This window comes from Corvus hawaiiensis, chromosome 4 (genome assembly GCF_020740725.1).
Source record: "Corvus hawaiiensis isolate bCorHaw1 chromosome 4, bCorHaw1.pri.cur, whole genome shotgun sequence".
Taxonomy (NCBI): domain Eukaryota; kingdom Metazoa; phylum Chordata; class Aves; order Passeriformes; family Corvidae; genus Corvus; species Corvus hawaiiensis.
In genome coordinates, this window is record NC_063216.1 from 73700142 (window position 1) to 73727842 (window position 27701).

At 43.7% G+C, this 27701-nt stretch overlaps 1 protein-coding gene across 3 annotated transcripts in view; it reads right to left on the reverse strand.

Annotated features, from left to right (window-relative positions):
- The window catches only part of CAMK1D (calcium/calmodulin dependent protein kinase ID), a 211064-nt gene that overhangs the window by 17155 nt on the left and 166208 nt on the right, over positions 1-27701 (reverse strand). For all 3 annotated transcript variants that reach the window (XM_048300579.1, XM_048300578.1, XM_048300577.1), the window contains exons 4-8: positions 25344-25482; positions 21045-21171; positions 13616-13691; positions 5312-5424; positions 3499-3577 (exon numbers count right to left, since the gene is read on the reverse strand). In XM_048300579.1, coding sequence (XP_048156536.1) covers positions 3499-3577; positions 5312-5424; positions 13616-13691; positions 21045-21171; positions 25344-25482 — 534 coding nt within the window. The remainder of the gene's footprint in view (positions 1-3498; positions 3578-5311; positions 5425-13615; positions 13692-21044; positions 21172-25343; positions 25483-27701) is intronic.

Here is a 27701-nt window from a genome sequence, read left to right on the forward strand (position 1 = left end):
CACACTTCTATAATCCTTGTGGGTCCCTTCCAGCTCAGGATATTCTATGTTTCTATGAGTCTATAGCTGGAAAGAACAGGTCTTCGGGTTTCTGCTGCTCCCCTCTAATCACTGCAGACTGAGCCACTGCCCTAAACAGGATGTGGGCTCTGACATGGCAATTTATTTAATAAACTTAATTGCTGTCTTTAATATGAGCCAGGGAAACATTAAAACATATCAAGCTGCAGCAAAATCACCCCGTTTTTTGTTACCTTAATTTTCCATGTCCTTTTTGAAAAGTCACAGTGGGAACAACTAAGCAGAACATTGCACCTTTGCAACACACCATTAACAGTGCAAACCTCACGGAAAGACACGCTATAAAATAAATAACTTTTCCAGTGGAAAGCATAAGTCACCTGTATATTAAACTGGAGAAATCTGTATAAATGGACACGCAGGGGTGGAGTCATTATACCAACAAATCTCACATATTGTACTGTTTCAGCTACCATACTTCACTGCAATTATTAGCCTCCTTTTCTGCCAGCTCCGAGTTTAACATACCATCCCCCTGCCAAGGCCTTTCGATTATAAATAGCAAAACATCACGTAAATGTAGGCATGTGGTGAGCAGATACACTGCAGAAAAGTGGGCCATTGGGAAGAAGTATTTACTTTTTTTAGGGTTTGATCCTGTGCAAACATTTAGTTATGCAAATATCTATTCTGGAGCAGTTTCCCAAAATTCAAAGACATTATTAACCTTAAAGGCACAAATGTAGTATCTTGCAAGATCTAGTTCTTGCAAGCCCTGTTTGGAAGGTTTTACTGGAAACATGGTGATTAAAATAAAAGGCGTGTTTTGGAATCAGTTTGCTCTTCACAAATACTGCATATTGAAACAACAAAATCTCATGGCCAGGTAGCCATGTCATGCACAGTTAACTACTTTTAGCATAATCAGATTATAAAATATGTGTTAAGTACTCATGATTTGATAGATTTCTTCTAAATTTGTGACAGATCCCAATGATCTGATACTGCAGAGGAAGATTTCACAGGAGGAAGAAAAAGGGAAAGATGGAAAATGTTACTACATGGAGCCCCTTCCCCATATATGTTAATTATCTACCATTTACACAGCAACCGTGACTCAGGGAGGCCTGTGTTCTGCTGGTGAAACAAGGAGACAAACCCCAACTCTCACTGAAGTCTGGCAAAACTCCCATTAGCCTCAGTGGCATCAGGGTTTTGCTTTGTGAGAACTCTAGGGTTCAAAGATGCTTCTCCAGTTGTGTTGCTTGAGCAGACAAGAAAAAACGCCTTTTATGAGATGCCATTACGGGCTGCTTGCTGTGCAAGCACTCTGCAAAAACGTATCATTTATGGGACCACTTCAGCCTGCTCTGATCATCTCTTCCCACTAAGCCAACAGTCTTATGTACCTCTGTCCTTCTGATAACACACAGAGAAGATGCTCTTTTGGCACTGTGGAAGGTGACGTGGCTAAGGGGAATGTACACTGAAAAATCCATGCTCATTGGAAAAGGGGGTGTGGTACCCTCTCTCTTCTGGCTGCACATGTGCAGCCCTGTCTCCAACTGCTGCAACACTGCATGCAACCCTGAGAGAGAGGAACTCAGGCCTGGAGCTGTTCGAAATGTAAATATGCCCAGGTTGAGAGAAGGACATGGCTGACCACTGAGACAAAGCACAGAACTCTCCTCCTCCTTGACTGAAATAGCCTTCCCTCCCTACCAAGAGAAGGAAAGGATGTTACTGCAACAGATGTAATGGCTAGAATGAGAAAAGAAACAGTAAAAACCCTCACTACTTCCTGACATAAGGGATCTGGGTGGAAAATGCTCCTTGAGCAATGCTTTGGCAAAAGGAGATCCTATCACTACTCCAAAATAACAGATAATATCTGGGTGAGCAGACATGATTATCCAAAAAGGCCTTCACCACTACAGGATCCAAACCCTCCAAAAAAAATCACTGCACCCCTCTCCAGAGAGGCCCAAAACTGCAACATCCATGTTACAGGAAGCTTTTCAGAGCAAGGGGGAATGAGGCATGGAATGCTGCTCATGAGCACACTGTGGAGGACAGAGGCAGATCTGAAGCCATAGCTTTGGAAACCTCCATGCTTTGTTTTCAGTACAACTGCCCCACAATCCCCTGGCACACAGTCTCTGTGTCAAAGGGAGGTGGATTCTGGATGTGGAGTGGAAACATGATGAGTATTTTCAGCCTTCCTTCTGCAATGCCATTTGCATGTCTGACATTTCAAAGGCTGACCCTGAGCTGTGCTGGGAGCTGTGTAAAAACCTGAAGTCTCAAAAATGAACCACTGATGGCAAAGTCAGCCTGGTGGAAGAAGACCCCCTGCCACAGAAATGGGGAAAAACCCTTTTGGGGTGTTGTTTTTACATGGAAGATTGGATTCTGTGGAAAATAGTACAAATTATGGAGTAGTCTGTGAGTTTCCACTGGCCCTTGGCCATGACATGCAAAAGAAAAAAAAACCACACAAAAAAAGGAATGAAAACACTTTTTATCATTTTGTTCCTTTCAGAGGGCCCAGAAGCTGTGTGTGTTACAAGTGCCACGTTTCTTTGTTGCACTCCAGCAACCAACACAGATGTAGCAGGGCCAGGAGCTGGATGCTTACGTTTTGTGTATCTTGGATGCAAGGCTTTGGAAAATCTGTCTCTGAGTTGTACAAATGGTCACCTCACTCTCTACTGGGAGTTGCATTCCCATTGTTTATTCTGTATTTCTAATATTGACTTGTTTAATTTCCTAAGGCTCATGTCAGTGTCATTTAGAAACAGTTTGGGATTTTTTTTTCATCTCACAAAAGCTGGATTTCATTTCTCAAAATTTCCTTTTTGTCACACAGACAGTGCAAAAGGAAGTGGCATTTGGGGCAATTGTGATAGTATAAAAACAGAGTCTAATGCATACCTGAGGTGCAAATGTCATGCCATTAACTCTTTTCTGTTGCAGCTTTTATAACAACAAAAATAATACCTCACCTTGTATATATAATGTTCCCTGCCCTAAAAGACTTAGATCCAGAGCCCATGTGTGGGTGCAGCTGGTAGTGTGGGATGATGCTCTCAGTCACTCAGGGCTGGTCAAAAGTACATGAGTCACCCTTGTTCCAGCTACACAAACCTTGGGTAATGTTGGTGAAGTCACCCATATGCAAAGGCATCATCTAACTTAAGGCACTTTAATCATTTTGGCACATCCCACTGCTGCACTACAGTCAACATATGTAATTCAGCATTTTACTAATCCTTACACAGGTTGGTGCATGAGATTCAACTCCATTACAGTTTTCCAGGAAAATCTGGAGGACAAAGGCAGGGGTTCTAAGAATAGAAGCACAGAGTTATGTAGTAGAGGTCAGTACAATACGTGACAGAAAAACCACTTCCACCCATGAATGTAAAAAGGTGCGCTCTGTCCTGAGGGCTTTTCAGAGCAGTGAGTGCTGCTTACCAAGGGTGCCGTGCTGCTTGCTCACAGGTGTATCTTTTATTAGGGTCCTTCTCCATCAAATTCCGAATGAAGTCTTTAGCTGCAAAAAAAAAGAGAGAATAATTGAAAGCAATAGAGTTGAGGCCCAGTCCTGCTGCCACATGATCAGCCAACAGCACTGATCAGGCTACCAAGTGCCATTTGGCCACAGCACAAGAAAATGGCCCTGAGTAATTTTTTATTTATTAGTATAGATATAACCAAAGTGACTTAGGACAAATCCAAGCTATTTAGTGTAGCAGATAAAAGCTGAAGGCATCTACTCCTGCAGGCATTTAGGAGTGGTATGGATAATGCAGAGTCAGCAGAGGATAACCCCACCAGCTCCTGGGTTCCTGGTCAGTCATGTGCTGCATCATCTTAGTGGTCAGATCGTGGCCACATCCACTGGAGGTGCTGGTCAGCTGAGAGGAGAGGGAGGATGTCAGACGCCACAGTAAGAGGAGCTTCATGTTGCTCATTCCAAGCAGTCACACACATGGACAGCTGTGAGGACATGTTGCCTATTTAAGAGGAATTTAGCAAGGAAAATGGACTCCCTGGAGCAGGAGGCAGTGTGTTTTTAATCGGCACTATAATGGAAGGAAGGGAGATTGCAGCATGGCGTGCATCCAGCAGCTTCAGGACAGCGTAGCTGAAGGAGCCACAGCAAAGCCAAATATGGCAGGAAAATCTTTGTGCTGATTTAGGTGATGGACTTTCCCCCATGAGGCATAAGAGTCTGCCAGCAGACTTTCATATTTTCTCTGAAAATCCTTATTAGTTTAAAAAAACTTCTCATCACATATATTTGTGAGCAATCCATCACAACAGTACCTGGACTGCAGATGTAAGCAGCGTAAAATGATGCTCTGTGTGGAGATAAGAGCATATATAATCATCTTTATAATAAAAACACTCATTTTTTATCTCCCCTGCCTCAATCAGTAGCACTAATAAATTAGAAAACTGTATTTATAGGGATATTTTTGCATGATGGAATATTCCTAGAATTCATTTCTTCTCCTGCATGAAGTAGCAGATGTTTCCGTGGGTTGGACAGAGGAAGGACACTGAGCTTGGGTGACCTCTTGGAGACCACACAGCGTCTCAGGGACACAGGCATGTGCAAGGCTGAATGTCCCCTGCTGTCACCCCTTGACATGGACCCACGCTGGAGCCAGAAGCCCTTCGGCACATCTGCCTGTAACACCTTGGTGTATCTGCCCCTCTGCCAGGCTGACAGGAGCAGGGACAGGTGGGTACTACGGGTTAAATGTCTCTTGCACTGGGTGGGGAACATCCACCCACATGGACAGTCCTCCCAGTTTCTGTATCTGCTCACCTGCCTCATTTGAAAGCCATTAATTTCTTGGTTCTTTGCTGCACACACTGAGGACTTGCTTTGGAGCTGCAGTGCAGTGTCAGCAACAGAGCCAAACTCGTTTGCCACCTTATTATTAATGACACATTAACAATCTGCTTTTCATTTGGATACAATGAAGAAATTAAGCTGCTTTTTCTTCTTGGGACCGCCTTCTGCCATCTTTATCTTCTGTTTGAGCTATGTTTTAGTGCTTTGTGTGTGGCCGGGCAAAACAGTATTTAATTCGTCTCCTGCAGAAACAAACTCCCAAGACTATTTGAGCCAAAAGAAATGCACATTCCCACTGTTTTTCAGTTAAAATGAGCTCTGAACATGATGGAGGGTGCATTTTCATGCCCAGGGGGGATGTATGCAATAGGCACACATGCATGCCTGGTTGTTGCAATTTAAACAGCAGTAGCTACCTACCAGACTCGGAGATGTCATCCCAGTACGGAGAGTCAAACTCATACTCTGCCTTAAGGATCTGCTCAAAGAGTTTGGAGTCGTTTTCATCATAGAAAGGGGGGTATCCACAGAGCCTAATGGAGGACAAGAAAAGAGAGAGGTGGCCACTGGACCCATTTCTGTCCAGAAGGTGAGAAGGAGGGAGGGAGAAGAAGGAGAAACTCTTGCTTAAGACTTGCCCCAGTAAGTTTTCAAGCAGGCAAGTGCTACCATGAGAGAAGTTTGTTCAGGGACATGTAAACTCACAAGACTGGCACTGTCCTGGACAGAGAGGAATTCTGCCTGGAAACCTGGTGCTGTTGACCCCATACTGACCCATGCAGATATCCTGGACTCCCTCTGCATGCTCTTGGGTGTTTAACCAGAGGAACAGTTTTATCACACAGACATAACCCCTTCCATCCTCTCCTTTACACGTGCTAAGAGGAGATTTCAGGGTCACAGAACATCAGTCCCTCTCATCCCTCAGCATATCCAGAAGACCTGGTGCAATGCAGGACAAGGAGCCCCGCAGAGCTTTCAGGCAGAGGGCATAATGCATCTGCAGGTTCTGCTGGGCTCTGTGTCCCCAGACACAGTGAGGAGGACGCCTGGGAGCCCGTTCTCCTCTGCAGCAGGGCCTGCAAGGGCTGCACACGGGCCAGTTGCTGCTGCAGACACAGGGAGAGCCTCTCCCTTTCTCACTCCTGCAAGTGATTTCGCTGACCCCATCCAATTGCCTGCTTTGCCTGAGGCTAATAACAGTCCTGTCCTGGTTTTCAGTGTTTACAATCAGGCTTCTCAGAAAACCTGGCCTCAGGACAAGCAAGACATTGAATATTATTTGCCTAGTTTGAGCTAATACATTCAGGGTGCACCCTCCCAGTGCTGCACAGAACAGGACAGCCACGATGCTGAGGCAGGGCTGGACTTGGGAAAAGCACATCCAGCACTGCATTAAGCAAATGCAGTGACAAAACTCGTGTGTCAGAGATCCCTCACACCCAGCTGGTGCTGCAGGGAGAAGTCTGTCCCACTGTGCACAGACATGCCAGCAGAGACACCCCTTCTTCAGATTTTAATACCAGCTTTGCAAAGTGCCAGATTTATCTCTGAGGCTGGCCCAAGGTTTTAGCAAACCCATCCTGCTCACAGTTGAACAGACTTTCCTGCCTCTGCAGTCTGTATAAAGATGATACTTTTTTTTCTCTTATCGCTGGTCTAAATCATTCTTTCACATACTTTGCTGGTATTGAAATGATCTTTTTCCTACAGTTTTTTAACTCTGAGTCAATCAACCTCAATAAAGCATTTAACTGGAGAGAGCCAGCCATTACAAACAGACTGAAGATCCAGCTCAGAAGCAACAACAGAGCAAGGCGGGGAAACTGCAAGAAATTAAATACTTGAGTTATTTATAACCCAAAGCCAGCTGGCTGCCCTGGAGGTTACTCGAACCAACTCAGCACTTGAGGGTGAAAGGAGCAATGTTTTGTTAGCTCTGAAGAGCCAGTACGCTTGATAAATAATTTAAATACCGAGTGAGATGTTGATCTGCGTCACATCCATACTGACCTGGGAGAACTCTACCGAAATTTGCAGCATGATAATGAACCCGCTGTGGTTCAGCTGAACCAGAAGTCTCTCTCTATCTCGGAGAGCAGATGAGCCAGTCCTCATTTGTGTCCCACTGGATGACTGCCATTGTCAAAAGCAGTAAGATAACCTCATGCCAGGCAAGCATGTATGTCCAGAGCAGGACTGTGCACCTCCTTAATAGGCATGTGCTTGTGTGGGGGGCTGGGTGCTCCTGTGTGAAACCCCGTGGTGCAGGTGGTCTGTGAGAAGGGTCCTTAAAAATGCTGAATTCAAGCAAATGCCAAAAAGGCACTACGTACATGGATAACGAAGGAAAAACATCTGGTAGCTTAATGAAGAAACTGGATCCACAGTCAGGGTCCAGCCCTACAGGTATCTGTGATGAGCTTACAAATTACTTGTTTTAGTGTGATAATTATCAGTGCTCACACCTCACAGTCTTGGGGTGGGATGCACATGAACTGATTTTCACCTTCCTCCTCTTTCGTCACAATCCTCAAGATTTTGGGTGCTTTACTGAGGGGAAATGATGGAGCTGACAGCACCAGCACTGTAACTGGTAGGATGAGCACTGGGGTAGAGATGCCCAGGTTGGAGTCAAAGAAAAAAGAAAAAAAGAAAAAAGAAAAAAGGAAAGAAGAAAAACCACTTGAAGCCATTGCTCTGTCCCCTCTTCCCTGGGAGACTCAGGGGGCTCCATGTAAGAAGCCTGACAGCCCTTCATTAATTTCTTGCCTTCCTCAGCACTTTCCTTAAACAACCCCAAAGCATTTTAAGGTGAGCAGACAGCACTGTGCATGCTGAGGCACTGGCAGGCTGCTCTGGAGAGAGAAATAGCTCCCTTCAAATGTGCTAATTGTACTAATGTACTAATTACCTTGGCAAAGGTACAAGAGCACAAGTTAGGACTGCTGTGATTTATACACACTTGTGGCAACAAAAGGTAGGAGCAAACTGCAAAGCAGAACAGAGCTGGAGGGCAACAACCCTGAAAGGGGGGAGCAGAGAGACATGAGTCCCAGCAAGAGCCCCAGCCTCTCCAGAGCCTTTCAATCCAGCTCCTCTGCATAGCTTGAATATCTACACATCTGAGAAATCAGTCTGTGTGTCCAGGAGGTCACTGCAGCCCATGGTGATGCACAAGGAGAGACAGGGTCATGTTGGAAGGCACCAGAACTGCTGGAAGCTGGACACAGGGCAGAAAACAGCCTCTTTTGGCACAGCTTTTCCCTTGCTAGGAAGAGGTTGAGAAGCATTAGTTGGTACTACAGGTCATGGGCAGGGAGATCCCCCCAAACCAGCCCCTTGCGTGAGAGCCAGCTGAGTGCAGAGCAAGGGCTGATCCTGGCTTGGCCAGGGATGGGATGAACCTCCTGCACACAGCAATCAAAGGATGTTCCTCTGGGAGGCAAATCAGTGACAACCTACATCAAAAATCAAGTGAGAAGGGAGCAAGCCCTGTAGGTCAGAAGAGGTGGTATGTGGGAGTGGAACACTGGGGCACCCTGGCACAGGGATGGGTTGAGAGCCAAAATACAGGCAGCCTTGCTGTCCTTTTCCTTAAAAACAGAGCTTAGGAACACACAGAAGTTTTAATGTTACTTAAGGTTTAACATTATTGGCTTTACAGAAGGGATGGGAAAGCCCCAGCAAATCAGCCTATCTTGTAATTTATGTCTGGAGGAAATCTTGCTGGACTGCCAGCAACTGGGCCACTTTCCAAAGTCCATAATGAGTTTTTGGTTAATTCTTACAGAATCAAAATCCCACCGACTTCATTTCCATCTGCTGGGACATTTCTGTGTGAAAAAAATGACCTCACTATCAGAGGTTCTGCTGCTTTTCTTTAGATATGCAGAAATGCAAAAATAACCCCTCTGTATTTGATGTGAAAAAATCCTGCACTGTCCTGGGGGAGTTTCAGGCAGCTATTAGTTGTCATCATTTTCTTGCAGTTTCACCAAATAAAAGGTTTTCAGAATTATTTAGCAACCTTATCATATAAGCAACAGATTTTCCCCTAAACTCCTATTCCCAGTCTTGCCTTAAAATAATGGGATGCAGATAAGAAAAACACAGGTGGATGTACAACAGAAAGATATTGCCAGAAGTCATTTCTAAAAGTCATCCTGAGAGCAAAAGAGGAAGAGCAGAAACATCTTGTCCTCACCAGGCAGAGAAAGCAAACCCCTGCAAGCTCCCATTACGTATTGGGGGTGATACTAAAGGCTAAATAACTCATTCACATGGTCAGTGTCCAGCCTGTAACACAAGAGGCCCAAGGGTTACTTTTACAAACAACTTTATGGTTAGATTAGAACAAAGAATTCAGTAAGTGCTCAAAGACCTGAGATGCATGGCGTGGGAAGTCATCCAAGTGCTATTCATAGGCATAAACAAATGTATTTCTTTTGTATATTCTGGGAACAATCCCTCATACTGAATGACACCGGTGCCCCCACAAAGCTGTGGACAAGGACATATCAGCACAGGGAACCAAAGGCAAATTAAGAAGCAAGCAATGAGGAACAATCATTTGGGGTTGTCTTCCCAATGTTAGCTGAGTTTTCCTGAATAATCCAACGTGCTTGTATCCTCTGCCAGCACTATTTCTTCTTTCAGTGCTGAACAAGTAAGTTATTCCTCACTTTCTTGCTTAGACTTTTGTGTGATGCCAAGCAGGCAAGATGACTGACCACTTTTCCCCAATGGATGACTCCTAGGGTGATGGTGGAAACTTCTTTTGGCAGAATATACTTTGCACTGTCCCTGGTTAATCCTTCCATACAAACATCACTGATGATTCATGCACATCCACTTGAAAATCAAAAGCAGCTCAGCAGCAAAGTGTGAAAGTATGACCCATGATTTATCTCCAGATCTGTAACTGTTTATAAACAATAACAAACCAGTAACTTTTTTGTCCTAATAGTGAAGAGAATCAGAAGAAAATTCAAAGCAAATTGTGTTTGACCTCTTGCGGAAGACTATGAATAACCAGGGAATGAGGCAGAGCATTCTGTGCCTCCAGGTTCTTTTCCAGCTTTGAAACACAATTTTTTGTTGCTTGCATAAATTAACTGAATCTTCACTATATAAAGTACGCATGTGATCAGTATTTTAGTTCCCCAAGCTTTTGTCACCCCTTATGTGACACAGAAAGGTACAAAATCCAGCTGCTGGGAATCCAGTGAAGTCTCTTGCTCTTCTTACACTTTATATTTTTAAGCTGGACACATTATCAAAACTACCTTGTGATAAGTGGAAAGCCGAGCTCAACAGTGAGGCTGTTTCAAATTGAGAAATACTGCAACTGGAATAACAGGAAATTTCAGGCTCTAAAATTAATTTTTGTGAATAATGACTTCTCATGCAAAACAGGTTTTGATAAAAACTCCACTGGTGCGGCCTCTGCAATCTGGCTGTCATTAACGAGGAGACTTAGAGGCTGGCACTGAAACAAAAGTATTCTTTCCCAAGACATCCTTGCATATCACGGAAACAAATACTTCTCTACAGCATCAGTGCCACAGAAACAGTTTGTTCTTCCAGTGTCATAAAGTGAGGGCTCTCAAGTGAGACTGAGCTTGTGTCTGGAGGCACTCAAACCACTTGCAGTAATATTAGCTCAAAGCATCTTTGATTTATGCCTGGCTTCTGTGTTGGTTTCCCCTGAGTTTCCATCTTCTTAAATGACAACAGTCTGTCCAGAGTGGCAGTGAGGATCTGTGGGAGAGGTGATGAGGTGAGGCTGGACGTTGTGCTTGGATTGCTTTATGTAAAAATGCATCTCCAACTGGTTTAGGCACGTGCAAGGAGCTCCAACTCTGCTGATTGTGGAGCTGGAAATGGCATATCCAGATGGGTGCAGTGGCATATTGGAACAAATAACTCCTGCTCAGGGCAGGATTAACTCCCAGCATTGCACCAGGGTGATTGTGCTGCTGGTTCTTGCGGCATCTCAGTGCCATGTCACACTGGGAGACCATTGCCACTGCTGCCTTTGGTGGTGTGGCACTGCTGAGACCACAAACCTACGTGTCAAACCTGTACCCATCACTGGTGGTATCAGACACGCCAGCAGGGCTAATTCCTTCCAGCTTAGGGAAGCACCCTCCTCCTCTCTCTTTTTACTGTATCCCAGACATCCACTTTCTTAAGAGACCACATCTGCAACTCCTGGATATGAGACCACATCTGCAACTCCTGGCTATTCCTGGAAGCAAGGATGAGATCCAGACCAAGACTACGACACGTGAGATGTGGGCTGGGTTTCTAAGATCACATTGCACTCAGCAGAGATGGAGTCAAGGGAGGATGGAGAGTGATGTAAATGTACCACACAGCACATGAATCCACACTGTGAAAGCAGGGCTCTGAGCAGGCAGCAGGGTGGGATCCAGCCACCTCAGCATGGGCATCTGGTGCAATTTGACATGGTCCATGGTCTCCAGCTTGGATCCATCTGCCTCTCCAGAAGGAATGTCTCTGCAATGTGTTACATCTGCCAGATCCATGTGGCTGCCCAGGACCCCCCAGTATGGCAATGAACATGCAAGTTTAGGCAACTGAACAGCACATCCTGGTGAAATGGCTGCTGGTATTCACCCAGGCTGGGTTGAGGTGCCCAATGCCCCTGGAGAAGCTGAAGTGCACAGGGCCCCTGATGCCAGGGGCTGTGGGGGGCTAAGCAAAGGGAGCCCTGGAGTGCTGCTGACTGCTACACGAGCTGAAGGATGTGGCTTACACATTGAAAGAGGTGGTTTGGTCTCAGACCCAATCCCACCCAAGCTGTAACAGTCTGGCAAAGACATTAACAGGCTCCTTCTACAGCAATGGTTATTGCTGTTCATTTGGGCTGTACAAAATACAAATCAAGACCTTATTACCTGAAGCACAGAAACCCTGAAAAGGTTTCCTTGTCCTGCAAACAGGGATTCATAGAGGCTCATTCTTACTGAGATGATTTAAGCCTTCTGGGTTGGGAATTCCCTGTATAGCAAATAGGGAATTTAAATTTGAGGAGTGTGCATGCCTTGCTCGACAAGCTGATCACATGCTGATTTGGAAAACAGAGAAGGAAACGGAGCTGAACCTTGCAGAAAGAGCAGCCTTGCTTAGGAAGGAGAAAGGATTACAGAGGAGATTAAAATCTTCCACCTGTTGAAGAAGTGTTCATAAACTGGGTGTGGAGGACACATTGCTTAGCACTGCCTCACCCCTATTCCTTAGCAAGACCCGTGAAAGCAACAAGTGAAATAATCAGGTCTGCCAGCACAAAAGGCCTTTGGTGCATGAGCCACTGACACATGGGACTGACAACCTGGAGGAAAGTAGAGCCAGGTTTCTCTTCAGAAAGCCAGATGCAACAGTTCACAGCCCTCCCTTGGGCTGCCAGATGGACACACATTTTCACGGTGTATATTTGGCAATAAACTGAACCCAGGCAGGAGCTGAGCCTGGAGATAAGGCAGAGTAGTGCTAGCTCCCACCTGCATCCTCCTTCTCCCACTCTCTGAAGCTGGTAGTCAGCAAAGTGCTAAAAGAGCATCAGAAAAGACTCCAGCTGTGTCCTGCCATGGCTGGCAAAGAATGACAATGTCAAAAATCCCAACCCCTAGGACTTCCATAATCAGGTTTGCCTGTGAAAAATGGTAACTTTGAGTCAGCATACATCCTCCTCATCTAAAAGAGCACTAGGGAATGATTTGTGAAGCAGCCTCTGAGGTACTTTGGCACATCTGTCCTCTTCCTCACTGCTGTAGTAGGTCCCGCTGGGCTTTGAAACAAAGTCAGAATCAGCACTGTTGATTTTTGCTTTGTTTAGCAAAAGCTTTTTGCATCCTGCTATTGATGGCTGCTCCGAAAGAAATCCATTCCCATGTAAGTTTTGTACTCAACAAGTTTTCAAATATTCATGTAGATTAGAAAGTCAGTCATAAAACTAATGTTTTCAGGCAGGATTTTGGTTTAAATAAATAAACACACATGCAATAAATAAAGCCTTCCTATACTATTGTATATAAAACCTCCTTCTTTTGGGTAGCATGTAACTTATGCAAATGTAATGCAAATACAAAGAATGAACATTGCACAGAGTGGATAGCACAGCAATGAGGTATGTCCTGGCAAAAACAGTTCTACCACACCATCAAAAAGTTATTCATGTTGACAAGCCATGAAATGTCTGCATAAGGAAAAAGGGAACAAAGTAGGAATGCTTTAATGCTGTGCCTCATTGGAGCTGCTTTTTCCTTCAGTCTAACTGTGACAGTTGTGTAAAAGGGAAAAGTAAAAAATAATAAAGCACTGGTAATGCTGTTAGGAAAAGACATTTGTTTTTGTGGCAGCTCTGTGAACACAGCCAGATTTGTTTCTCCTCAAAACCAATCTGAACAGGGGACACAGTAACTTCAATAATGGCACAGCCCGGACAAGCCCACACTAATGCACACAGTAGAGCTCTGGTGGGAGCAAGGATTTTGGCAGCTGAATGGTACTGGTTCATTTCCTACCACTTTTGCTCAAATTTCAGCCTTTTTGCAACTGGGAGGTGTCCAGGGTTACCCCATGTCACAAGTGGCAGAAATTAGCTATTTTGCCACAGGCAAAGCAGGTAACTTCATGGTGGGAGAGCAAGCTGCAGGTCCCAAAGGTGACAGCACTGGAAACTCAAGAGGTACTCACAGGATGTAGGCAATGACCCCAATGGACCAGCAGTCCACGGCTTTGCTGTAGGGCTTCTGGGCCAACACTTCAGGAGCTGAAAATAAAAAGCCAAACAAGCACATGTTATAAAACAAGACATTTGAATATGGTCAAAAGGCAGGACCCTGAAACTTGAAGCACCCCAAGACCTTGTTTTGCTCTCCACATACAGCCCTTGCATTTGCAAATGTCCTGGTTTTCTGAAGGTCATATTCTCACAAAAAAGGATGACTCCTAAAGTGGAGAAAATTCACCATTTTTTTGTCTCCAGGCACAGAAAACAAAACAAAGCACAGAAAAATGCATGAGAGGCAGAGGGCCATCACCTCCCTCTTTAGGAGGAAAATGAGGCCAAGCTCTGCACGGGTGCAGAGATGCACATTCTCCCTGACAGCATTGTGGCTCCGCCGCGTCGTGCTGCCAGACCAGGGAGTTCCAGAGGCAGCTCAGAAAGGGCAGCGAGTCAGGGAGGAGATAAGCTACATCTGCAGGAAAGGAAGGAGAGCATTCACCATTTCTTCCAGCAGCTGCCTCCCAAAGCCTGCTGGATGTCGGAGTCAGAAGGAGTCATTAGTCCTTCTGCCTCTGGGAACACAGACACCTTCAGAGGGAGAAATGAAAAGCAACAAGAATTGGACATGCACAAAGGAACTAAGCCTCCTGCCTCTATAGTTTTCAGCCACCATAGTCAGAATTTTGCTAGAAGCAAGAGCCTGGGCATTTATTGAAACTCTTCATGGATCTGCTTTAGTGTCTTACACTACTGAGACTTAAAAAGGTGTATTTTTTGTTTGGAATCCTGGAGTATATGTTTTCCCTGTTGGCACCTTGCAGGGCAAATGCTTACACCTAAATTTTAAAACCCTGAGACCCTAATCTTTTTCATGTAAAGAAGCTTTTGCCTTTTTCAAAGCAAAATGTCCACAATAATGCAAGAAATCACTGATTGTGGCATTCCTAAAGCAGACTTGCCACGCTGGGTTTTAAAAAGCACAGTATTTCCTTTGAGTAATTTAGAGTTCAAGGGCTGGAAAAAAGTCATGAAGCAGCAAGTCCCAACAAAAATGTTTCTTGGGAGTCACACCTTCCTCTGCTAGGAGTCTCACCAACACCAAAGCAGTTAGTTGAAGAACAGAAAAAAAAAAAATTGTGAAGTACAAAGATGTTTTAAAACTTGAGCCCCACACTTATGCTCTGGTGTCCTGGTCTTTTCTAAGAATTATCTTCTTAAGCCAGACAAGCCAACAAAACCAAGGTGAAAACTGCCAGCAAGGTATGGAACAAGAACAAATAATGAGAATCAGAGAAGACTTTCTGGTGCTTTGACATGAAGGCTCATAGAGAGGACTGAAGGAAGGTGAGGGCATCCAGGTTGCATTTCCACATGCACAGCAGTGATGGAAAGGGTCAAATTTCACTAGGGACATGTTGCAAAAACGAAGAAAATACAGGGGAATGTGGGTAAAATTATAGCTGGCAGCCAGATTAGGAAGACTCTTGAAGACTGGGATAAGCCCCAATCTGCAGCACAGGTTAAATACTACCCCAATTTTCAAGTCATTCAGCAAACTGGGACCACTGCATAAGAAATGAGACAGTTTCCTATTTTGTCCCATCCCTTGTAACTGAATTTTGGGACAAAATATGAGGAAGGAGGGACTTAATATTCTCCTGTCTTTATGTGCTCAGATGTCTTCCAACTCTCAAGTCCTTCCAAATTCCTAATATTTTATTCACATTCTCTTCTACCTTTGACTGTCTGTGCCTGTTTACATACTTTACAAGACTAGTAAACATTATACCTCTCATAGCTCCCAAAGAAAATATTATGCAAATAGCTGCTGAGCACAAGTGAGCTCCTGACATTATACAGATATGCCACATTACCATAAGAGAAAACAATTCTGAGATGAGGGGATGTGAACTATATAAAGATTTTCCCTCTTAAAACATCAAAGCTGTGCTGGGGCATTTCTTTCTGTTTTAAATGAGTGAAAAACACTGACAGCTGTTTCTGTAGATGGCAGCTCTGAAATAGGTAAGACCAATATAGGACCAAGCCCAAAGCAAATGTGAGGCTATTACCTCTCCTTTGGTAAACATTAATGAAGAAAGACAGGAGCTTTAAATACTTCTTTTAAGGCCAAATGGCCGCTTTTGATTTTTTTCCAATGAGCAGACATGCAGCAGGAATAGGAGGACATAGCTCAGCATCATCTGCCTCTGATATATGGAAAAGATGGAAATATTTAATGAGCTGAAAAAAAGTCAGAGGAGCTCTCAGGAATGGTGGCAAATCAGTGCCAAGAGGCAAAAGCAGGAGACACAACGAAAAAAATCCAGGAGCTAACAGCATTAAAGAATCAACACAGACAGCTGGGGAGACAAAACAGCAGAAAAGAGAAGGGGAAAGCCAAATCTCCCATTTCTGGCACTGGGGAGATGTCAGCTGAGCAAAGGCTTCCACTGTCACACACCCCCAGGGAATCACTCTGGGCTCAAATCATATACAATGGTCATCCAGACAGAGAAATCAATGGAGCAAACCTGGACCCTTCGTTCACATCCAGGAAGGTGTTTCAGGCTGGATCTGCATTGCTACAGTGCTGGGTATGAGGTGGGGTAACAAACTTAGAGCCTCCTTCCACCTGCAGGTACATGAAGATGTGCTTCCCAGGCTAGGTGATCCTGGTGTCTTACAGTTAGCTTTTTTTTGGTTATGTTTTGCTTTTACTAAGAGAAAAAATACAAAGGCTTATTTCAAATGGAGGGTTTAAGAAAAGGTACAGACCAGAACCTTTGGAACCCTTTCAGAACACCATGCCACTGCCCTCAGAGAGCACAGCTATGCTAGTAAGCTCCCTAAAAATGCAGCTGCTGGATGCCAAAAACTGCAATCCATGTTCTTGCAAAGAGCTCAGGTGATGGGGATTGCTCTGATACTTTAAGCCTGTTGATCACACTGTACAAGTCATGAGGGTGTCTGCTCCTCATAACAGCCTGTACTGCACACAATGGGCCAACCCAGCCCCTCTCCTGAAGTGAAAACCTACGAAGTACCCTCCTCACAGTGCAAGTCTTCACCACAAGACCAGAGTCCTTCTTCCACTGACTCCAGGGGTGAAAACCACTTCTTCCCCTTTTTTCACACATTCCTCCAGTGTTCATCTCCTTCTGGTTGGCCAAGACTTTGAAGTTTGAGGCTGTTTCCGAAGGAGAGCAGGGTTTCAGTGCAGTATTGCTGGCTTCTTGTGCTCCTGTTGTTCTTATTTCATGTTGCTGAGTCAGATTAGGTATCTGCCATTGGTCAAAATGCAGTTTATGTTTTACAGAGGGTAACACAACTCTGTGTCAGGATATGGCAACAGAGCTGAGAAATTGCCCTGTCATGTGCTTCTGCCTGAGCAAACCCTGTTCAGAGTGATTCCCATGCTTTATTTTTACTTGATTGCTCATGATACTGCCTAATCTTATTGCTAATAAAGATATTTCGAAGGCTTATTGAATATTTTCTAACCTTTGACTCAAAGGATACCAAATAGGTCAAAATTCAACATGGAAATCTATTGCTTACTTAGATGCTGTGGTCTTGCACAGGGCTAAGAGGAACACATGGCTTTGTGAGATCTGAAACTGCCACTGGATTTCTGGCAGAGCAGACATGAAAGTTGTGAAATATAAGCAATACAGCAATTTCATATAAGCAATACAGAAAACGAAAACAGTGAGTGAGGTGGGGTGTACAGGGACCAACCACATAATCAGGATCCAGCCCAATTTGTACGACAGGGAAGTATAAGAAAATTTTACTTGAAGCTGGACTGGGACTCAGAGCAAGAATTTTAAATCTCAGTAGGATTAAGATATTAGTAAGCCACAAACACAGCTCATAATTCAGTGTTTCTGCAAAAGAAGATCAGATTGCCTCAGACAGGCTTTCCAACATTTTTTTTCTAACTTTTCAAGTGTCTTGAAAGTCTGAGTTCCATCTGCAGAAGTAACCAAGCTTTTGAGGGACCACCTCTCATGGAAAGTCACTCAGTGAGACCCAATTCCCAAACATCCAAAATCTCTTTAGAAGAATTTGCTGAGTGACTGGGGTCTTCTCCTTGTGAGTGCCCAGCTTCACACACCTCAGGGATGGCTCATTTTCAGGCAGGTTTCAACAGCTCCCCCATCAAAATTGAGTTAGTATATAAGGTCAAAATCTGACCAGCCCAAATCCATGATGTTCAAAATTATAAATTACTAATGGCTTATTGGGATCTTGCCCATAATCACACACATCACTCAGGGTTTTGAAAACATCACTTCTTCTCCACATTAGACAATGGGGTAAGACCCCTGCGGGTCAGTCCTCACACCTAATTTGCAATGAAATGAGCCATACAAGCTGCCCCACCTCTCCCAATTCAGGTGCTATCTAAAAGTTGGGTATCTAGTCCCAGCTCATCACCCAGACTTTTTCCATGAGAAATGGGGATAAGAGTGGCAAGCAGATAAGAAAATGCAAGACCTTCTTAGAAGAGGTTGTATTGTTAGATCCTCTTTTCAGTAAGCAAGCATTTAGATTGGCCTCTTAACAAGAGCGGCTCACATAATTGTGTTAAATTATCTTAACCATCAGCTTTTCATCACAGGGCCAAAATCTCTGACAAAACTCCTGAAAAAATAAGAACTCAGAACTGTTGACGGTAATTTAATCTGTAAGGCAGAGCTTTAAAAGCTAAAGTGTTAACGTACTACTGGTCACACACAGATATAGTCTAATTTGAAAAGTAATACTTTGATTTTCAGAAAGAAAACTGATATTCGTTAAGGAATTTAACTATAATTACACCCTTCCTTATTCAATAAATTTCCTAACCACATAAACAGGGATTTAGTGTCTTGGATACTACTGTTCTTTGTAGACGAAAATGAGAAAAGCCGAGATAAAAACTGAAACAAAAGGAGTTGAATGTATATCCTGATCAGGGAAATGAGAAATGACGGGGGGCGGGGGGTTTGCATACTTGCAAATACTTGGGCAGCAGACATGAGTTAAAATCAGGTTTGCTTCCAAGTCAGAAGCTTGTCCAGCACTTCGCATAGCGGGATCTGACTGGACCTATTTCTGGAGGTGAAGTATAAATAGTAGCCAATGACTACTTATCAGAGCCCTGGGTGCCTTTGACATGTGATATGTGCCTAATTCTCCTCCAGGAATTTAAAAGCAAAGCAGGTAAACTGACAAAAATAATCAATTCTAATAAAATCTTAAAAAACTGAGTGTTCTACGTATCTCTGAAGAAAAGCGGGAAATTAATTTTAAGTGATGGATCCCTGAGTGTTACTTAACCCTAGGTAAAATACGTGGGAAAGAAAAAGCAAAACACAAAAAGAGGTGGCAGACAGGGCAGCTCGTGGGTCGGGACTGTGGCATTTGTCTACCCCAGCTCAGCTGAGGACTTTTATTCATGCTGTGCCATTAGGAGGAAGACTCTTCCATTGATTTGAGGGCAGTTGGCAGGTGCTGCAAGTTGGAGTGACACTGGAAGGCAGGAAAGCTTTTGGATGTGGGCAAATTGCAGGCCACCTATGCAGAAGCCACATCATCAGGTGTTAACACTCAAGGAGGACCGTTTGTGGGCATCGCCAAAGTGACCGGCAGGAAAAATGTTCTGTGCTTGGAAAACGTTCTCTGAGCAACCTATTATGTTAAAAAAAAAGTACAGAACTAAAGAGGAGCTGCATTCTGCACAGAAAAATAGTAATAAAGAAAAAAGATAGAACAAATACTTAAGGATGTTTTCTTTGTGAAGAAGGGGAAAAGTCCTGTCAGCACTTCAGAAATAAGTGGCTGTGACCTCTTGAACCGGGATGGGTAAATCCTTGGTTCAGCAAGGTAACAACAAGCCTGGAGGCACTTGTGCAGCTATCAGAGCCCAGACCACGGGTAATGAGAGCTCTTAAATATCTCTCAAAGCACTACAGCTCCTGTCACAGGCTCTGAGAGCTCCCTCTCCAAAACAGCAAGTTTTCCCGTGTAAATAGGAACGCTGAGAGGCCGCATGAGATCACTCAGTGACCAGAGTCACTCCCTCATTTTCATCAGCACTTCAGCAAACATCATCTAAGCTTTCCTGTGTCTTGAGACTCATTCTAGTCAGTGCCCATTCCAGAGCAAAATAAAACATGTTTTTTAAGGACAGAAGAGCTGACAGCAAAAGTTATTAAAATTGCTGTCTCAGCTCAATTCCTGCTGCTGCTCTGGAAGAAGATTTCCAGTTTGGTGTGATTACACGAGACTGCTACTCAGATGGCATCCTGACCCATGTCTTAAAATAAAACAATGAGGGGCTGATGGCTTCATGATGGGAAAGCACAGAAATCTGTTCCTTTTCCTAATTTTATTGGGATAGAGTGTGTCTGTGCAGTGTGAAGATAATGCCCAGAAAAAAGTACCTGGAACAGATCTGTATCACTGTGTCATAACCACATAACCTGAGTTCCCGTACTATGGTATCATCAGAACTATGAAAACAGGTGAGGTGGCAGCTGCAAAGTAAAAAGAGCTTCTGACAGCTGGAAAACATCCAGTCTTTCCTGCTGGAAAGATCTGAGACAAATCTATACACTGTCAGTTTCATGGATTTCATGGATACTCCAGAGTTTAATTTTCCCACCTCAGCTGATGATCTTGGTATGGCAGGAGGCACAGGCTTGCTGGATGTCTCGTGCACAAAGGGAGCCTTTTAAACAGTGTTTGCTCAAACAGACCTCATCACCACCTGCCATTTCATGCTCACTTTCAGCTTCTTTAACTGTTTTTAAAGGCTGCTGGTAAACATACTGCTAATAGGTAGCCCTGTATAATCACTACCAAATGGATAAAAGAGCAAAGAATAAATGACAGAAAACAATTTGATACTGTCCAGGAAGGCCCGAGGATCTAAAGAGCTTTTGCATTCTGACACCTGAGTCAGTAATTTAATGTGGCTGTAGCAGAGGATTGCTGAACATGTCTGAAAATAAACGCAACTCTTTAATTTTACTTTTATCAGAGGAATCTGGCAAATACTATCTTTATGATTAAAATAATACATTCCATTAGGTAAAGCTTCTTCATTTCCTAAGTGCTTGCAGAAGCAATAGATTTGAGGCTATTCTTCACGTGCTCCTGGTGTAGCTACAGGCAGTGTTTTTGAGACCACTCATTCTGAAAAGGACTGAAAACATGAAAGTGAATCCCACAAACCCAGAGCTAGCATGTAGGATTGCACCCCAAAGGGGAAGAGGACACAAGGCAGAGCACAGGCAACTGCTAAAATCTAACAAATATCTGTAAAATCTCATGTGCACCATGTAACAGCACCAGAAAATGAGTATTGTTTCATTTTCACTAAAATATAACCAAAGCTCTTACCGACATAGCCAGGAGTTCCGCAGGCTGTGGACATCACGTCTCCTTTACCCTCCATCTTCGACAACCCGAAGTCACTGATCATGATTTTTGACTCTTCATCCTGGCTGTAGTAAAGCAGGTTCTCAGGCTAGAAGGGAGAACGAGCACAGTGAGTTTTGAATGTGTGAGTGCAGTAACAACACCTGTTGACCCACGCATTACATTTAATACAATTCTTAGTCACACCATACATATATGAATATAATTTGGTTCCCCTAAGCCTAAAGAGTTGTCCTTAAAACCTACATGGATATCCTCTCCAGACTCCTGTATGGCAACAAGTAGAAGAAATTGACATCCTGAGCTTTGAGCACCTTTTCTGGGATAACGAACTTGTTCTCTGGCACCTCAAATAAGACCTAAGGCTCAGCCCTTAATTGTGAGATGTGTCTTACATATTATCACTTCAGAGCAGTAAAACAGAAGGATTCTATTGAAAACAAGTAAATATGGCAAATCCAGGCAGTGTAATGAAAAATTTTATACAGTATTTGGAAAAAGGAAAAGGAAAACAGGAGGTGTTAGAGAATTTTTGTATCTTCTCCACTGGAAACAAACTGTTTTGAGAGAGGAACTGCCTTTATAGTTAACAGACTTGCAGCAAGAATGTTTTAGCTAGAGCTGATTAGGAAAAAATGCTGAAGGAAAAATGTGCTATAGCACTAAGCACAGCAACTTGTTTATGGCAAGAGAAAACAAGGATCACTCCACAAAGCCCTGTAACTTTTCACGCCAGAGTCAGGAGGATTGGAGAGACCAACTAACCTCCATCTGCTCCAGACAGTCCTGCATCCATGTGTTTTGAATGTGCTGCTGCTGCTACACAACAAAGCTCTTGCTGGGTGCTGTGAGAGCCCACCTCTTCCCCTGCTTAACATTTGGGCTCATGAAAGCCTCCACACCGGCAGCACTCAGCCAGGTGGCAAGGGGCCCTGGACCTTGGGGTGTTCACCTACAAAAGTGATGGGTACCCAACGTTTCCAAACAGCCTTGGTGGAGTCTTTTGCCCAGAGCTGGTACAAATGCTGACACGCAGCCTGCTGTGCGCTCCAGGAAATGGTGAGGAGCAGCTGCGGCCACGCAACACCCTCAGGCTCCCTGGGACACATCCAAGCTTGGATTCTTGCAGAGGAGAAATTGCCGTGCAGCAGCAGCAGCATCCATCTTCCCTTCTCCAGCTGCTCTGGGGAAAGGGGGAATGAAGAAGTGCTGAAGGGCGATGTCCCCATCCAGGAAGGTAAAGCATTTCCTGGCTCCCCAGCCACAGCATCAAGTGATGGCTTTATGCATGGGACATGTGTGAACATGGGACACAATGGACATGAGAGGATCTACAAGCCACAGCCACAGCTGTGGGCCAGCTGGGCTGTGGTAAAAAGGGAAACGATTTGGTTCCTAAAAATAAATATGCAGTTGTACCATTTATGTTTCTTTCTCATGATACCTTGCAAGTCCAGTGCTTTAACTGCTTTAGGGACTACAGTTTTATGCCATGTTCCACCCTAGGCTGGAGTCACTCCTGATTTTTACTAATGCCCTTCTGATCTGCTGAGGGGTTGGTAGACTTGGAATTAGGGGGAAAAGCAGTTATTTCCTAACAACTTCTGCTAACTCACCTCAGGTTCCCACTTCCATTTAGTAAAGCCAAGAAACCCACACTCAAACTCGTTTAAAAGAATTCTGTTTCCTCAAGCTGGTTAATCCAAAAAAAGCATTAACAAGGTGGCTCTGTACCAAGTGGAGCTGCTTGAGCCTTTCAGTCCTGTTCATCCTGGAATTCCCTGGACATCACCTGCTGCCATCTCTTCTAATCTGCTGTTGCATTACTTAGATTAGAGACTTGGAGCCCAGACCTGCTTTTACCAACTACAGCAAGTACTATTTTGGTACCTGAATAAACACATAATTACAATAAATAATTGTTATGGATGTTTCATGGTTTGTATTTTTGTAGAGTGGATCCTTTCCCAAGAGTTTCATTTTGAATCCTACACTTATTTTGATATTTTGAGATCACTATTCTATCCCTGTTTTTCTCATCATGGTATGTTTTTGCGAACAGAAATTCACAACAGGTGTTCCTCATATTCTGTATTTTATGAGTCATTTTGACAAGTGCTATGATACTGACAAAAGCCTGCAAACAAAAGAAAAAGGAAAGGAGCTACAAAATACCACGGAGAAGGTTGCTTTGATCTAAATTCAGCATGGCCTTACATAGACTGTGAAAGTAATTTGTACATGAATTTACTTCCCAATCACCAGATTCCATATATTACTACAGGAACTTTAAAATAAGATTTCTTTTTTTAAAGTGAGAGGTATAACCTGCTTTGGATTATAAAGACAAGAATACTAAGAGCTTGTACAATGGAATATCTGAATTAAGAGGTCTTGGACGTCACTCTGAAAACGTTGGTGGCAGAAAGAAGCCTGAAGTTATTTCCTAAAAACTGAATTTGGGAGCAAGCTGGTCTCTATACTGGAATTCTACGGAGCTCTAATAAATATGAGAATATTTCTATGTACTTCAGCATAAGGACAGGAAATGAACAGGAACGGAGGGCAACGTGTGGAGACTGCAGGAGATGGAAGCCTAACCAGTGCCTCCTTACAGGAAACCCATTATTTGGCACTGTCTGGACTGGACTGCACAACACCAAGGGGGATATCAGTGTATATTATTTGAGGATATCAGTGTATATTTTCTTTCAGTGGATTTAAGGTTTTGTCTTAATCATGAGCCAAACCAATATGTAAAAATCTTGCTACTTTCTGTTATTGCCGTATCTGTTGAAGATCATAGGATGCTCCCTCCTGTAGGAGTATACAGGACTGAGGCACATCCCTTGCAGCAGTAAGGTGTGGAAAAGCTTGCAATCCTATGGAAATGGCCCACACACAGCTCAAAGATTCACATCTGGAGTCAAAGATAGGCAGGAGGAAATGACTGCATTGAGGTTGTCACAAAAGAAAGCCATGGCTGCCTACCTTGGGCGCTGCTGCACTTTGGAGAACTCTGGTGCTGGTGGTTACACCAGTAACAGGCTCTATTTTGCCCCACTGCATTTGGGGATAAGCCTGTCATTTATTATTTTACACCACACAGCATTCACATCAGCACTGATTTTGGAGAAGACAACAAGCAAATAAAGACTATCTCTCAAAACCATGGGTTTTCATCTGTCTGAAGGCATAACAGTGAGATGACATTACCAGCACTATAACTTTGCTAAGAGCAGTCAAAAGTTGCTAACATGTAGTTTAATATTAGATTACATAAAAGTACATTAAGAATACATTTAATAAAGACTTGTATTTAAGAAGTAAAAAAGGAAAAAAATTCCATTCTTCCTGCCTTCTGACTCTATTAATGTTCATTAAGCCTTTTTATAAGGCTTATATAAGGCTTGTAACCTGTAGCCAAATTTCAGTCTTTTTCCAGGGGGGAAATACAAGCTCTGAATCAACATCCAAGGAAACTCCTGTTTGGAGCATCCCTCCAAAATACAACCAGAGGTGTTATTTCAGTCACTGAATTCTTAATTTCTGGCAGTAAAGTTTGGCAGAATTAACCAGCTCAGCAACTGAACCCATAGTTTTCTCTTGAAATTTGTATATTTTTCTAGTATCTTCTGCTAATTATTTAAAATACTAAAGTGCTATCAAATCCAAGCCTTTCTGCTTGTTTTAATGACAGTTTAAGATACTGGAAGAAAACAATAAACCAACCATGTTTAGGGTTTTTTTACCTGAAAAGCTGAGAGGTTTAGATGTGACAATATGGTGCAGCTGAAAGGATAATCATTTAAATATCCCACTGGCACACAATGGTCCTTAGAAGAACCCTTGCTGTTAACAGTGTCTCCAAAAACACTGCTCCAAATGATGGGAAATCATTCAACTTTCCCCCACCATTGCTACCAGTTATTATTAAGGGAAAGTAAATATAGCACAGCAAACCTGCAAAATACTTTACAGCAGTAAACACACCCCAGCTGAAATGAGTTTTCTGCCTTAATGTAACATCTTGGGTGTTAATGGCTGTTGCCCACATCAGAGGTGCGAAACTCCCATTGTAACTGCCCTGATTGCAGAGTCCTCATTAAAACCAATTACATGGGGAGGCTTTGGAGCATCTCTCCTACAGTAAAACCTTCCTGAAACAGCAGTCCCAGGGTACACGTGTTTGTTAGACTCACATAATTACACAACCTTCATTAACACTGCCCAGGGGACCGAGGGGCTCTGTGGCCGTACCTTGAGGTCCCTGTGCACGATGCCCATGCGGTGCAGGTAGTACACAGCGTCCAGGACCTGCCGGATCAGGGTGCTGGCATCCTTCTCCGTGTAGAACCCTTTCTCGACGATGCGGTCAAAGAGCTCTCCTCCAGACACTCTGGAAAACACAGTGGGAAGCAGAAGTGTGAGGATGTGCTTTGTAATTCCCTTTCTGTATCATTAAAGGATGGCCAAGGCCATGCACTAGACACAGGCAGCCAGAGCAGATCTGCCTGCAGCTCTGGGGTCTCCCCCACCGTCCCAAGAAAGGCCACGAGGATGGTGAAGGGTCTGGAGGGGAAACCTTATGAGTAGGGGAGAGGTCACTTGGTCTGGTCAGCCTGGAGGAGACTGAGGGGAGACCTCATTGTGGTCTTCAACATCCTCATGAGGGGCAGTGGAGGGGCAGGCGCTAATCTCTCTGGTGCCCAGTGACAGGACCAGAGGGAATGGCCTGAAGCTGAGTCAGGAGAGGTTTAAGTTGCATATCAGAAAAAGGTTCTTCATCCAGAGGGTGGTTGGGCACTGGAACAGCTCCCCAGGGCAGTGGTCACAGCACCAAGACTGACAGAGATCAAAAGAATTTGGACAATGCTCTCAGGCACATGATGTGATTGGGGTGTCCTGTGCAGGGCCAGCTGGACTCAATGATCCTGATGGGTCCCTTCCAATTCAGCATATTTTATGATTCTATGAATTGAGTTTGATTTTCTCCATGGACTGGTCAGGCTATAATGGAAAATAAAATCCCTCACACATCAGGGAGTGCTCAAAAACTCACTGGCACGTGCAGAGGGAATCATGAACATACCCCAGCAAGAGCCAGGGGAGCAGACCCTGCTTTCCATGCTGTCCCACCCTAAAGAACTTTGCATAGGCAGTTCCATCTGCTGGTGCTGGCCCACTCCTCAGATGATCCCTTGGGGTTCACTTTTCACTCAACTGACCAAGGCCTGCGGTTTGCCCTGAAGGAATGATCCCATTCTTTCCCCACTAGCGAGTGAAATGCATTCAGGAGTTGCTGCCACTACCTATAGAGCATTAGTTTATTAAAGCAGCCTGCACCTCTGACACTTTTAAAAACTCTCAGAGGTCCCCTCCTTTACTCACACACGTATGTTCATTTACCTGCAGCCACAAGCTCTTTAGGCAGAGCACAGTCTCTGCCTGGCACTGGTAAGAGACGGTTATTGATGAGGAGCCCAGATTATCAGTGCAATTAATCACCAGATGACACAAATGAGGAAAGGATTCCACAACTCAGGGAGGAAAGAAAATAAAACCTTGACATCCCACTATTTAATGTCTGCCGTACTGCCCTTTTTCCCTGCCTTGCTAGAAATAACATGTTCTGAACCCAATCTTAAATAAAGAATGGCACATGAAAACTCCCTGGAGGAGTATCTGAGGAAATAAAAGAGGAAAGAAATGTCTGAGTAATTGAAATAATAAAACTGTCAGCAAAAAAATGCCCTACTAGGGTAAATAAAAGATTTCCATTTTAGCAAGCAAAACCTATTAAAAAATAAAATGTATGTGATACGTTTCTTCAGCAAGTTGCACTACTTAGCATATCATAAATAGCACAGTAAAACTTTCTTTAAAAACAAACCTAATAAAGGGAAAATAACAAATGATTACAGTCATTAAATACATATGGACTGAGAGCTTGCCATTACACGAACACTAGGTAATTCAGCCACTCCAGGCAATAATCTGCTTGAATAATAACATGAAGTCACTTCCTAGGGAAGTTTGGAGCCTGAAAGGGAGAGAACGCTACCTCTAATAATGAACACATTCAGCTTCAAAAATGAAAAGCAACCTTGGAAGAAAAAGAAAGAAACCAGATAATCCTTCTATTAAGTGGTAGGCAAACAAACCAAACAGCTTGCTAAAATACTGGCACTGAATTGAAACTGCAGGAAAGGTGAAGTTCACCCAGGATCTGAAGTCCGCCAGTAGCCTGAATTAAACCCCTTTCTTTCCTAGTTTCTCAAAATAGGAGTTGTATTTCTCACATATACATATGTACATACGTATGAATACAGAGAGTGTTGCTCCAAGCTTCTTTTGGACCTATACTCACTGCCTGGCCCATTCTGTGCCCTGCTAAGGGAGAACAAACACACCTCACCCTCACTGTTCACTGAAGGCAGAGACAATTTTATTGAATCTGGCTCCTATTAGCTGACTGTCTTTTTATATTTCCCTTGCAGTCCCTTTGTTTCCTGTGGATTGATTGCACCGAAAATTGAGCCCACACAGTAATTAATATCACTGAATACAGCACATTTCCCCATGAAAGCGCAGTGTATGTTGTTTTGCAGTTTCATA